This window comes from Ctenopharyngodon idella, chromosome 5, assembly GCF_019924925.1.
Source record: "Ctenopharyngodon idella isolate HZGC_01 chromosome 5, HZGC01, whole genome shotgun sequence".
NCBI lineage: Eukaryota > Metazoa > Chordata > Actinopteri > Cypriniformes > Xenocyprididae > Ctenopharyngodon > Ctenopharyngodon idella.
This window is the reverse complement of record NC_067224.1, coordinates 479,811-494,163: the sequence shown is the minus strand read 5'-3', so window position 1 is coordinate 494,163 and position 14,353 is coordinate 479,811. Positions and strand designations below refer to the sequence as shown.

Sequence of the window (14,353 nt, the reverse complement as noted above, 5' to 3'; positions counted from 1 at the left end):
CAGAGTTTGGGCAGCCATTCACAACCATTATAAACCTTAGAGGAGGGGTATTTTTGAATGTATTGCGTTCGTCTTAAAAAAATATAGTCATATAAACCTAGGATGGCTTGAGGGTGAATAGCCTAAATCATAAAAACTATCCCTTTAAAGGAGAAGGCGGGCTTTATTGTTCACAGAGCAGCTATTCCAATGCAACGATTCTGCTGAAAGAGTGCGAGCCGAGGTAAGATGTAAATAGTAAAACATTTAATATTTGACAACTTTTTTTTATTTTTATTTTACGATTGAAATGAATATCTATACTTTCGCAGTGTGCATCACTAGTTGTGCACGATAAATTGGCAAGAATCTTGTGAAATGGCGGCGACGTTTTTATATGTAGAATAATAATAATAATAATAATAATAATAATAATAATTTTAGTAGCGACAATTACAAAGAAGCAAACAATTTACAATGATGTAAATGAACAATTCATGCCTTCTTTGGTGGAATTTTAATACTCACAATTTCAAATAGGCCTACCACCATGTTCACCATTAGCATGTTTTTGCTAATTCACGGACCTCCCATGCATTCTCTTCACAGTTTTCCCACTGGTTGTTTATTAAACATTACATTTGTTTTAACATATTAAACAAAAATGTCAAAGTTAATACACTGTAACATGACCAATGCAATATAAAGAGTGACCATCTAAAATAAAAACTAAACCTTTTGTGTTTTTTGCTTGTTTGAGGATATTTTATTCACACAGCACATACTACAGGAGTAGATAGATTCTGAGAACAGCGCAGTGTACTACTGACAGTTGATAAGGAGAGAAAAACTCTATCAGTCATGTTTAGAAAAATAGTGTTGTTAAAAAAGTATAAATTAGACCTACAGCTGAAACAACTCAATACACAAAATCAGAAAAATGCCTGTCAAAGACAAATGTAGGCTGGACTACAATGGGGAGAAAAAAACCCTTCTCAAACAAACAGAATGAGTGATATTAATAACTGTTGTACATCCATAAATAGTTGTGATTGAAACAGTGTTTTATACTTTCAGAGATAGTATTTGTCAACACAAACTTGACTGCTGCTCAAGAGCATTTTACCAGTTTTCATGTTTCCCTAGAAATGCACACATTCATTCAGGAAAGAAAAAAAAAAAAACACACAGAAAGAAAGGAAAACCTTCATGAAGTCCGACATATTCATAGACCGAGTTCATCAAAATAGTTTAAATGTTTGATTAGAAAACAGAGGTAAGATGTTTTGGAGACTCTTTGCAAAGACAGATTTCTGAGACACTTCTGCCCCCTTGTGGTTACAGAGAAAGACAACAATATTCAACAGCAGCTGTTTCTATATCTGGGCCAGGTTTATCAAAATCATTTTTACATATGAACATTTCTGCACATGCTAGCCAGTATCAACATCTGTATTTTGGGGTATGTGAGAGACCAAGTCTGATCAACATGCGGCCCTGCTCGGTTTCTCTTCAACAGATCAGTTTTGTATGAACTAAGCTCTTATAGTTACCATGAAATCAATTTTTATGGAATATTGCAGTTTTATATAAATTATCCGTGCACACAATTATTATTTTTTTTAAATTCATGTGCCTCAATATTGAATCAAAATAACTTCCCCTCCCTCTAGCAGCGACATCTCTTCTCTGATGACGAGGGCGGGGCAATCTGTCACTCACATGAGATCCACCAATAGCAAACCACAACCATCCAATCAATTCCCCACAGACAAAATCAAGTCCCGGCCTTTTTTTCCCCATTCCAGAAGCCGTTTGACTCAGATGTGTCACAATACGGAAGAAACGACTATCACAGCTTCTGTTTCATGCCAACTTTAAGCAATTCAGGCCCTACAGCTTCATTCACACTGGAGCTAAATACGGTTGTTACTCCTCTCTTGAGTGCTTTTGCATTGCAGACAGACTGAAACTCTGAACTTTCCCACATCCTAATTGAAGATAATGACTGGAACAATGCTCATAATTGGACATCAGTCAACCTAGATCAACCTCAGTCTCATTAAAAAGATATTTCAGAGAGGGCGGAGACTGACGAGTGTAGCAAAACATTAAGTTTATAGCCTAATGTTATATACAAAGATGCCTTGTTATTTTGTTTCTAGTTGTCGTTTTTAAAGCTAACCCTAGCATTTAGTGCAGAGGTCTTTAACCCTGCTCCTGGAGACCCAATGCCCTGCTACGTTTATGGCTGTATTTAACTCAACTTTTAGACATACACTTGCAAATTTCCCTTAGCACTTCCACTCGGGGGAATCCCTGCCACCATTTTGAAGTGCGTTCAACTTCGTCAAGTGGGCGAGGGAAGTTTTTTGGACTAGCCCTCGACCCCTCAATTTTGACTGAGGGAGCGAGTCTACTCATATGTACACTTCATAGACCACAATGCAACACAACTGTGACGTCACAACAGCAACTCGCACAGCAGGCTCCATATCAGATTCCAAGTGATCAAGGGCGTTCCATATAAACCCATCGCAAGGGTTCCGCCAGTAGTGGGCACTCGTGCAACGTAAGCGTTGATGTACATCCGAGTCAACGAGACGGAGGGAAGTTAGCGAGGAAATGATTTAAGCAATCCAGGAGTGCTTGATTAGCTGGTTCATGTGTGTTTGTTTAGGGTTGGAGCTAAACTCTGCAGGACAGTGGGTTCCCAGGAGCAGACCTTTGATTTAGTGTTCCTGACTAAAAAAAGAAATGATGCAATTAAAAGAGTAACAGTCTCTACAAGTAAATCACAGGAAAAGAGGTACATGTTTTGACTCAATCGCACAAGTCTCTCTCTCCCTCTACGGCAAAATAAACCTAAAAAACCCAAATACTGTATGTTGCTCATATTTAGTGACTTAATGGGGAAGCCCAAAAGCAAGACGGTTATAATAAGACGACAAGGCAACTGCAAAGAGCGTGCCATTTAAAACCAGCAGCTTAAGTATTAAGAAACACCAAGCGCCTTTGTCAATGGAGGTTTAGGTAAAATTGCACAACATTATGCGTCTTTGGTCGCTAATCTTTGGTCAAACATAGCGGGCAAAAATAGTTTAAACTGTTGTTGTAGATGATTCTTGTTCACAATCATGAGACCAAAATTTGCTATGGTATCCCAGTCAATTCCAAAATGTCGGGGTGCGTACATCAAGTGTTTGGGATTAACAACCGTATTTAAGAACAGGTGTGACTTTCAAATTGTTTTGTACCTACAACAGCAGAGGAGAGCATAACGTTTATGCAGGTAACCAAAGTCAATCCCCATTTAGGCATGGCAAATAATGCCTGTAACCATAGGAACAGATAAGGATAGTCAATATCAAGACTGTGTCCATATGTGGTCAAAAACTCTTCGGTTCTGTTTTTCCCCCTTGTAGGTCTATTTCCTAAACACTCAAGTCTCACTCTCACTCCACCACATGAGACACCATTATACATAACCTGAGAGGTCAACGGGCCCAAGGGCACGCCTCATGCTGTACCCATTTCAATTGACAACTACTTGAGTGCGGTTTCGTTCCTTTAGCACACATAACTGAACTCTCAATTTGGTTGTGACTCCTGAAAATCTGAGTTAATCACTTTTGTTACAGAATGCGGTTGTCACTCTTCATAACTGATCTGTGCATGAACGGAACCGTATTTAGCACTCAAAACAGGACTGACAACTGTATTCTGCTGTTGTGTGAATGTGGACTATACGCCTGTAGATCTCTGCCACTTTATTAAAGATTAAAAAAACTCTTATATTGTCTGCATGCATATCTGTATAATCACACAAAGATGTTCAAGGCATTACAAGACAAACTATATAATACTAAATCACATCTTTCCTTGGAAAAACTACTGCAAAATACTCTTGAAGATCATTTATTTTATCATGGAAGTGAAAATCGTTACTTCTGTTTGTTTACTAGGACAATTTTGAAATAAACAGTTGTTCAAAGGCAGTGGAAATTTATGAGGGCGAAACAGTTATGAGGAAGCATGAGTATTATGAGATAACTCTACAAATTTGTTTGGAAATGGCAATTATTCACAATGACAAACTACTTTTAAAAGATACTTTGGTCCTAATCTAGGCAATGTTTTCTCTAGTTAATGTTATCTCTAATCTAATTACCTGCTGGAGATAAATGAGGAAAATAATAAGAGAAATCCAGTGCATAAATAATGAAATATTTGTTTAGCTTTATCCTCTTAAAATGCATTCAAACAATAATGCAATTAGCTGCCTCTGTTCAGCGAGGTTTGTACTGAGACAGTGAGAGACAGACAGTTTCTGCATTTCATAGCCCTATTCCCACTTTTTCAGAAATCAGGAAAAAAGAAAGAAAAAAGATGATCAGATCAACTGGACCAGAACTTTGCACAACATCAGATCATTCCCATATACTTCCATAACCCAATATTATTGGAAATCCAATCTTGGGGTTTAAGTGGCTGTTTCAGGTATTGCAGATTGTATTGATCCCAGTGAGCTGTAATGGGGAAAAAAGGCTGCTACAAAGGTGCAAGGCATCAAAGTCAGCTTGAGAGTATAACTTCTGCTACGTAACATTTATTGCAACGTTATTGTGAGAACTGACAAAAAATGAAAATAAATATTTGCAAAACAGTTTACTTAAGTGTGACCCAAGTATAAATTGAGTTCTGCTGGGCTTAAACTCCTGAGTCTGAACAAGAGCTTAACGCACTCAAACCGGTTAACTGAGATTATTGAATCAGGGCCTGCCTAAGACAAGACTTACACCTCTACAGCTTGACCTGCCCACTGATAAACTGCTAAAGAGAGGTATTGTTTAGCTGTCACAGCAAAGAGTGTTTGTGGTTTTCATAAAGGCGTAGTTGCAAAAAAAATGGCTTTTTCTAAGTACCCCGTTTTTTCCTTCGCTAGATGTAAAGTTGAAAGTGATTTCAATAATCCTTTGACTGAATTTCAGATGGGTTCACAGAAAGAAAAGGAGGATGGATGAACCACATACTGTTAAAAACATCACAATTGTAAGCGGGAGTTCAACTGAAACATCGAAAACACAAGTTCACATCCGTGTCCTCGGGCAGACTGTATTTTCATCGAGTTGCTCTGTTGTCATTGCCAATGCCAAGCTATGATCTGAAGGGGTGTTTGAGAATTAATTGTCAAATGTACCTTTCCTTTGTAAATCTCTATCATGTGCCACATTGATAGACACTTACGGTAAATCAGGATTTTTGGAAGGGGTAAAGAGAAGTGACGTACATTTGCTTCAGAAAGTCTCCATTTCAAACAGTCTATGGTGCCGTTAGCTGAAAGCCCTGAGCCGTCTCAAGCAAAATTACTCTTGAGGAAGACCAGTTTGTTCATCTCCTCCGCAGAGACCTGCTGCTTTCTCTTCATGGCTAAGGTCTGCTCGCAGATGCTCACGCACTCCCCATGCACAGCTACAGCCGGTACAGCCAACAACCACAGCGCTAACCGTGACAGCCTGGGGTATCTGTCCATGACCGAACTCCAGTACTGCAGCAGGTCACCCGTGCCACTGAACAGTGGTTCGCCGAGGTACTGGAACAACTCTTTTCGTACCTGTGGCTCTTCAGCATCACACGATGGCCTCTCCAATCCACAGTCCAGACGGCCACGCTTGGGTGCTGACGGCCCTTCGTTATCCCGCTCGTCCAGAGACGTACCTCCAGAACCACCGCTTCCTGCTTCCCTCATATTAGCAGCCATGTCACACACCCTTGAGATAATATCCTCATGCTGGTACGCAGGGACTGGCCGCAGCTTCAGCTGTGGATCCAGGATCATTGCGACTTGATGGACTCGTTCCACTTTGAAGTTCTCCTTCAGGGCTTCCAGGAAGTAGTGGCAAAGCTTACTGCCAGCACCCACTTCACCGGCTTTAGAGGTGAAAAGTTTTTCAAGACGGAGGTAGACGGGAAGGACGTGCTGGAGTGTGGGGCAGCGTTCCACACTCAGCTCCTGTGCTGCCTGTCTTAGCGGCGCAAGCAAACATGCAAGCGTGCCAAGCAGGTGCTTGTTCAGGCCTTGCAAGAGCGGCACAGTGCTCTTTGAACGGCCGTACGCTTCACAGGTTGCCTCAAAGTTCTCGTGAACCTTGAGCAAGGCCTCCGCAACCGCATCCCAGCAGGGCGGAGCGGCAGGCTCTTCCCCTGCTTTCCCTTCATGACTGAAGCTGGTCGTCGCGGCAATGTCGCGACACGTAGCCAGAAGCTCGCCTAGTTCATGGAGTCCTCGTGCTTGCAGGCTGCGACGCCCGAGAACAGCCTGAACAGTGGCAGTTAGAGAGCAACCTGCGCAACGAAGGCCAACTCCGGTGCGACCGCAAAAGGCCAACGAAGACAAGCGTGGCTCTGTCACGTAGACCGTACGGATTTCTGACATGACAAACTCCGACAGAACATTCTGGACCCAGTGGTGTATCTGCTCAGGACTCTCCCTTAAAGACGCCTCCTTGAGTCCCAGCACATAGCGTCGGAGTCGCACACCCTCCACTTGATACGCTGTTAGCAAATAGCAGGAGTCAGGTCCTATAGTCTGCGAATGGCAGGTCACAGCAATGCCCAAGGAAGAGTTGGAACCCAGGGCGCAGGTGACTTTCACTTTGACCTGGTTGTACATACGGGGGAGCTGTTTTAATGCCAGCGAGCTCATATCTCCCAGGGCTTCGCGAATGGAGTAGGCTCCATTACGTGAACCCGTGTCCACCAGGGTCTGCGCAAGCTTTAGAAAGTCTTTGCTGCTGAGAACGCCAAGAAGGCCAAGGTCTACGCACATTACTCTCAGTAAACGTTCTGCCACTTGTTGTCTCTCCTTTTCTGGGAGTAATCTGTTCTCTGCAAAAGCAGAACAAGACAATTTAATTAGTTTATGTTATCTCTACAAGTTAACTGACCTCACAAAACATCCATACATAACAGCAACAGTTGCAATTCATCATATGAAAACAAAAATACAGTAAAAGATTGCTAGGGCACATACAAGAGTAACACAAGGTACCTAGGAAGGACATGTATGACATGTTTGCCTTTTATAAATCTGTAGATAAATCTTGAGAAGTGTGTGTTGTGGATTAATCTGAGTCACCCCAGATTCTCAAATAAACATGTAGAAAATCAATGAGGACACCTACATTGAAAGGTGCAGTAAGCGATTTCTGAGAAACACTTTTGATATTTGATACAAACAGCCCTCCCTTGATTGCTCCGCCCCCAAAATGCACAAATTAAAATGTGAGAGAGACAATGGACCGGTTTCACAGACAGGGCTTAGACTAAGCTAGGATTAGGCCTTAGTTCAATTAGGGCATTAAAGTAGCTTTTATAAACGTACCTTAGAAAAAAACAGGACTGATGTGCATCTTGAGACAAAACAATGTCAGTGACATATTTTAAGATGTGTCCGTGCGAGTTGATTTCAGTTAAAACAGCTCAAACATGCATTTTAGTCTAGGACTAGCTTAAGCCCTGTCTGTGAAACCAGGGGCAGGTGTGACTTTAGATGATACTTAGTTAAGACACTAATGTTTTTCTTGAAGAGTGGTCCTAATTTTTTAAAGTCCGTTACATAAAAAGGTAGATTGGTGTAATTTGAATTGGAAAAATAACATTGATTACTCCTTTGTTAACTGCAAGTTGGTCAAACTAGTTCTTAAGACACAGTCTTAATATAGTGACTAAGTTTATGCAACTGGCCCCTGATTTCACAGACAAAGCTTAAGATAGTCCCAGACTAAAATGCATGTTTGAGCTGTTTTAACTGAAAGCAACTTGCACCAGCATATCTTAAAATATGTCAGTGTCATTGTTTTGTCTCAAGATGCACACCACTAATGTTTTTTTTTCTAAGGTACGTTTATAAAAGCTACTTAAATGTCCTAATTAAACTAAGGTCTAATCCTGGCTTAGTCTAAGCCCTGTCTGTGAAACTGGGCCAAAGATTTTTAAAGTTGGGGAAGATCTAATAACAAAGGGCAGGTTTTTCCATAATCTCAGACCAGCGACAGCACGATCACCCTTCAATTTAAGACACACTCGGGGAATAGTTAACAGGAGCTTATTTTAGGATCTTAGTGTTACGTTTAAATTATAAGGCTTAAGCTCAACTAAGTATTCTGGAGCCGTTCTGTAAACTGCTTTAAAAACATATCAAAATCGAGTATTGAATCCTATATTGCACTGGTAGCCAGCCCAATGAGGATAACAAAGGAGTCATATGTTCTGTCTTCTTGGCATTCATAAGCATTCTTGCAGCAGCATTTTGAACTAACTGGAGGCGTGCGATATGAGAATGACGATGTCCCAAGGTAAATGGAATTGCAATCTAACCGTGAAAAGATAAAAACATGAATTACTTTTTCCAAATCACTTGTTGAAAGAATTGATTTTAGTTTGGCTATTGTCCTAAGATTAAAAAAAAAAAGCAGTTTTGAACCACAGTTTTTAATCTGTTTATCAAACTTCAGCGAGGAATCAAAAATGACTCCCAAGTTTTTTTATTTGACCCTGTAGGTAAATACACCAAGGTCCTAAGCTATCCTTTACAGTCTTATTACAAACTGTATGGCCAAAGATGATCATTTCTGTTTTCTGTTCATTTAATTGGACAAGATTATCAGCCATCAACGTTTTTACGTTCTCCAGACATTTAAGAAGTTTCGTCCCTGAGTAATTGCTATTAGGCCTCACAGGTACATAAATTTCAGTGTCGTCCACATATAAGTGGTAAAAGATACCATATTTTTTAAAAATCTTACATTTAATTTTTTTTAAAACATTACAACAACAACAGCACCATATCTTGGTTCTGTGAAACTTAGGCCTAACCAAAGTTACTCGTGTATGGAGCAGAAATACAGGCCTTTTTACAGGCCTTCCTGCTTAGGTCACTCAAGCGCTGGAAAGCTTTTCTAATATTAACGCGGGCCATAAAGCTCTTGCCTGATCATTACCCTTCTTTTTCCAGTGATATTGCCCTGACGTTTTCTCTTTTCTTATGTCCCTCAGTCATCTCTCTTTCTACAGTCTTTCTTCAGATCTCCCGCTTTCTCTCTCTCCTCCCCCATCATGAGTGGACACGCCCTCTACTGCTGATTGGCTACAAGTGTGTTGTGGTACTCTGTCCACAGCATTTCTCAGAAATCGCTCACTGCACTTTTAATTTACTCTGGAACAAACTAACTTTAACATCAACACTTTTTACTGAGACATTCCTGAAAATTGTTTATTGACTGTTGTTAATTACTTAACTGGTTGCACATACTAACTGCACATGCAGACTTTTAACCATGGATTTTAATATTACTGGCTCAAGCAAATAAGAAGCTGCGTTACGATTAATCAAGCGTGTTGTGAAATTAGTGCGAATGGATTCTGGTAGTGGGGGTGAGAAATAACTCACGAAAAGACGGTGGTATATGGTTCCTCTGTTGTGCCGGCTGAGGAGATTTCCACATCTGCTCCTGTGTGGCCACAGGTGCTTGGGAAGGCTTCGGAGACTCATCTTTAACATGGTTCTCATTATCAGCTAAAAGGGAAATAAAACAAAGGAATAAACAAAACACATTATGCACTCATTCTTTGAAAAAAAAAAAAAAAAATGGAGGTATTCAATGAAAAGAGAAATACACTGGGGTGAAAACAACTTACAAATGAGAATGACCTATTGATCAAGATCCACACAGAATTAACAATTTTCATATTTTCTAAGTTGATTTTGACTGAAAATCTGTGGAATTGATCTGAGTATTAAAATATTTAACAAGATGTTCCCCCATATTTTGACCAATGAACGTACATGACTTTTCCATAGATTTTTGCTTGATTTTAAATTAATTTTAAGGAAACTGAATGTGCAAATAACCATGTCAAGCCTGCTAAATTTGTGTTTTTTTTTTGTTTTTTTTTCATAACTCTTCCTGGCAAACACAATTTTCACCCAGAAATGAAAATTCTGTCATCATTTACTCACCCTCATGTCGTTCCGAACTTATTCTTTCTTCTGTTGAACACAAAAGAAGATATTTTGTTTTTTTTCCCCATATTATAAAAGTCAATTTGACTGAACTTTCATCTCCGAAATCAAAATAAAGGTAGTGTGAAATTGATCCACATAACTTAACTGCTATTTAAGTCTTCTGAAGTGATAATCCATTTGTATGATGAACAGATTTTTTAACAGAAATGTAAGCCTTTATTCACTCTTGATCAATGCATGCATACAAAAACTACATCAAATATGGCGACAACAAACCTTGTCTGCCATGTGATGTGCGAGAACTAGGTTTGATGTTAGCTGGTCAATGTTTTGATTTGAGAGTAAATAAAGGTATACATTTCAAAAGGTCCGTTTGGCTTGGAACATTTTGGGGCCCGTTGACTTTCATAATATTGTATAAAAACAACCGAAACATTCTTTAATATATGACACTATATCTTCTGTGTTCCGCTGAAGAAAAAGTCAGAAGTTTGGAACGACAAAATGATTTTTTGGGGGTGAAATATTACTCAATGTTTTTGATGACAGTGGAAACCCTGTTAAACAAAAATGGGTATGTTAGGAGTGTGAGCTTGAACAAATGAATGACGAACAATTAAACTCTGGAGTTTTTATGGAATTGCTCAGGCACAGATTTCATGCACGTCTATGAATAAGATGTTAAGATAGTTTACTGATGTAAAAAGCACATGATGGAAACAAACTCAATATGCAGTTTGTAAAAATGTGCCCTTTGCATTAAACGGTTACCCAAGTGGTGATGCAAAGAAAAAATGTGAACAAAACAGAGCGAGTCCAAACTTGGATGAGCTCACAGCTGAAAATGTTTTCATTTTCTGGGCTCACTCACCAGCATGGGACTGCATGTGCTCCATTAGGTTGTTGTAGAACTGGAACTGAATTCCACAGGCTCCACACGTGTAGGTTTCTGGAACACAACGTCCAGTTTCTCTCAGAACACAGCAATGTTCTCATAACAGCACAACCGGCTAGCCTCACATCAGAGCACTACATACAGCTAACAAATTTAGGTCAGCATCAGGCATTCAGGAAAAAGGTTTTTACTCAACTTTAAGAAACCTGCAAGGTTTGAAAGCCATGCAAATGGCACAAAAATGGGCACGAGTGAGATCAGTCATGATTTACAAAAAAATAAATAAAAATATGGACTATATGGAGCATGAGAAGAGTGATTTTAAATGAAAATGAAAAAGGTAAAACTGATTTCCACAATACATACTCTGAGGGCTGGGGAGGGAAGTATAGTTCCGGCTGTTTGGAGTATCTGGAAGACAAACAAATCATTTTTATGATGAGTACACTTCCACGCAAAGTGCAACAATTTATAGGAAAAGGTTTCAATATTAATACCATGGCCTCAAAAAGTATTAGGACACTTACGTCAGACTTAACCCTATAAAGTCTACTGTATCATTTGATAGACAAATTTCTAAGGCCTCTAAATGATCAACATGATCACTGAAAAACCTGTCGCACACAATCTACTACATGCCTTGTGTCGTCTGATCGATACACTATATTGCCAAAAGTTTTGGGACGCCTGCCTTTACGTGCACATGAACTTTAATGACATCCCTTTCTTAATCCGTAGGGTTTAATATGGAGTTGTTCCACCCTTTGCAGCTATAACAGCCTCAACTCTTCTGGGAAGGCTTTCCATAAGGTTTAGGAGTGTGTTTATGTGAATTTTTGACCATTCTTCTAGAAGCACATTTGTGAGGTCAGGCAGTGATGTTGGCGAGAAGGCCTGGCTCACAGTCTCCGCTCTAATTCATCCCAAAGGTGTTCTATCGGGTTGAGGTCAGGACTTGCTCATCCATGTCTTTATGGACCTTGCTTTGTGTCATGTTGGAACAGGAAGGGGCCATCCCCAAACTGTTCCCACAAAGTTGGGAGCATGAAAATGTCCAAAATGTCTTGGTATGCTGAAGCATTAAGAGTTCCTTTCACTGGAACTAAGGGTTCAAGCCCAACCCCTGAAAAACAACCCCACACCATAATCCCCCCTCCACCAAACTTTACACTTGGCACAATGCAGTCAGGCAAGTACCATTCTCCTGCAACCGCCAAACCCAGACTCGTCCATCAGATTGCCAGACAGAGAAGCGTGATTGGTCACTCCAGAGAACATGTCTCCACTACTCGAGTCCAGTGGCGGTGTGATTTACACCACTGCATCCGACGCTTTGCATTGCACTTGATGATGTAAGGCTTGGATGCAGCTGCTCGGCCATGGAAACTTATTCCATGAAGCTCTCTATTGTTCTTGAGCTAATCTGAAGGCCACACAAAGTTTGGAGGTCTGTAGCTATTGACTCTGCAGAAAGTTGGCGATTTCTGTGCACTGTGTGCCTCAGCATGCGCTGACCCCGCTCTGTGATTTTACGTGGCCTACCACTTCGTGGCTGTTATTCCCAACTGCTTCCACTTTGTTATGACACCACTAACAGTTGACCGTGGAATATTTAGTAGTGAGGAAATTTCACGAATGGACTTATTGCACAGGTGGCAACCTATCACGGTACCACGCTTGAATTCACTGAGCTCCTGAGAGTGACCCATTCTTTCACAAATGTTTGTAGAAGCAGTCTGCATGCCTAGTGCTTGATTTCATACACCTGTGGCCATGGAAGTGATTGAAACACCTGAATTCAATGATTTGGAGGGGTGTCCTAATACTTTTGGCAATATAGTGTAGTTCATACCTTTTTAGCAAGTAAAACTCCACCTTCAGCTCATGCTTCACGTGTCTTTTTGCTTTGAAATCTTTACTGATTTTCATTAAACAAACTTAAAAATAACGATGCGATGTACTGGAGGCCTTTCCAGCTTTGATCAAACCCATTTTCTTTGACACTCATATTTGAACAGTTGAAGCTCATGTTTATATTTGTAGAGATGTAGTTCCAGTTGAAAATATTAGACAAGTCTGCCAAATGGTGTACGGTCTTCTGATCTTTTAGTCTGATTTTAATGGCAGATTTCTGTGCAGTTTGTTTTATGAATCTGCTACAATTTAATACAGCCTTGGCAAATGAATAGTGGAGCAGCACAAATTATATTGGACAGCACACCAAACCCACAACCGGTAAGCAAATAATGTTACACAATTCACAAGTGAAAAGGTTATCCAGTCATAACAGGGCTCATATACTGTAGATTAGAAAGTATTGAAATGTTAAATTTTAAGAGACAGAAGATGGTTGGAAGGTGTATGTTTGACTGTGAAGCAATCAATCTCGACTAACATGAGAAAAAGAAAAAAGTTTTGAATAGTATGTGCCTGTTGTAGTGAAGACCCGGACCAGTCCTTACAGATCGCATTACTCAAAAAAAACAACAACAATTTTCCAGCTAAAGCATCCATACAGATTTAAAATTATTTGAAGCAGCAAAAGATATGCTAAATTTAAGGGGAAAACAATGTCATTTTGGAGGGCAGATACTGCAGACCTTTGATTATGACAGTAAAATATCACTCTGAGCAAAGTGCGAACACTTTACGAGATTCAAATATGAAGAGTGAAAGATTTCAATGTCACTTACCACTAGAGTTCTGGGAATTGTTGATGTCTGCACGACTGGACTGGCCTGACTGGCTAGACATTTTCCCTTCCATTTTAAGGCCATAAGTTCCTTCTGCAATGCAAAAACCAAAGCAGCTTAAGAAATACATATCAGTCAAAGTTGAAAATAACTAAACGCTCAGTTAGTCGTCCTTAGTGCATCACTCAAAATAAAACAGGCACTTTCCATGAATAGGGAACTTTAAAGCAATTTCTCTTTGATTTATGGGAATTATAAGTTGATCAATAAGTTTGTTTGTTTTTTGGCAAGCAAAATGTAAATCTCAAAAGATTTCATTATAATATATTAGATGTTTTACTAGTGTTTGATTTATGAAGGGCTCCTACAAATGTGAAATTGATTTTTTCCCCCTCCTGTCTGCTGCCTTTCACATTTCAGAATAGTTGAAGGTTTCACAACTCTGTGTTCTTGTGGTGCCATCAGCTACTAAGAGCTGTCAGTTTGTTATTTCCCTACAGCCCTAGAGCGATTAAGTCACATGGCAATTACTCCTCAGATGACTGGCTCAGAGAACCAAATAACGTTCGATGTCCAGAAACAAAGATGTCGAATGCCATCGAGATGAACAGGAGTGCTAACGGAGAGCTCTCTCCCTCCAGGGGCAAGAGGTATAAAACCTTGCACAGATTTCATTCTAAATTTTCAGCTGAAACAGCAATTTTTGATTTCTGCAGAAATGGATTTGGAGGGCCAAAATCATTGCCCTAAACAGTGATG

At 39.9% G+C, this 14,353-nt stretch overlaps 1 protein-coding gene across 6 annotated transcripts in view; it reads right to left on the bottom strand.

Annotated features, from left to right (window-relative positions):
• Nucleotides 1–715: 715 nt before the first annotated feature.
• The window catches only part of znf618 (zinc finger protein 618), a 37,562-nt gene continuing 23,924 nt past the window's right edge, over nucleotides 716–14,353 (bottom strand). For 3 of the 6 annotated variants that reach the window (XM_051894408.1, XM_051894409.1, XM_051894407.1), the window contains exons 9-14: nucleotides 13,595–13,687; nucleotides 11,268–11,312; nucleotides 10,878–10,955; nucleotides 10,001–10,030; nucleotides 9,431–9,556; nucleotides 716–6,867 (exon numbers count right to left, since the gene is read on the bottom strand). In XM_051894408.1, the coding sequence (XP_051750368.1) occupies nucleotides 5,336–6,867; nucleotides 9,431–9,556; nucleotides 10,001–10,030; nucleotides 10,878–10,955; nucleotides 11,268–11,312; nucleotides 13,595–13,687 (1,904 nt within the window). In that variant the 3' untranslated portion in view covers nucleotides 716–5,335. Of the gene's footprint in view, nucleotides 6,868–9,430; nucleotides 9,557–10,000; nucleotides 10,031–10,877; nucleotides 11,046–11,267; nucleotides 11,313–13,594; nucleotides 13,688–14,353 lie in introns of those variants that run through there. The other 3 variants (XM_051894410.1, XM_051894411.1, XM_051894412.1) reach the window with 3 other exon arrangements.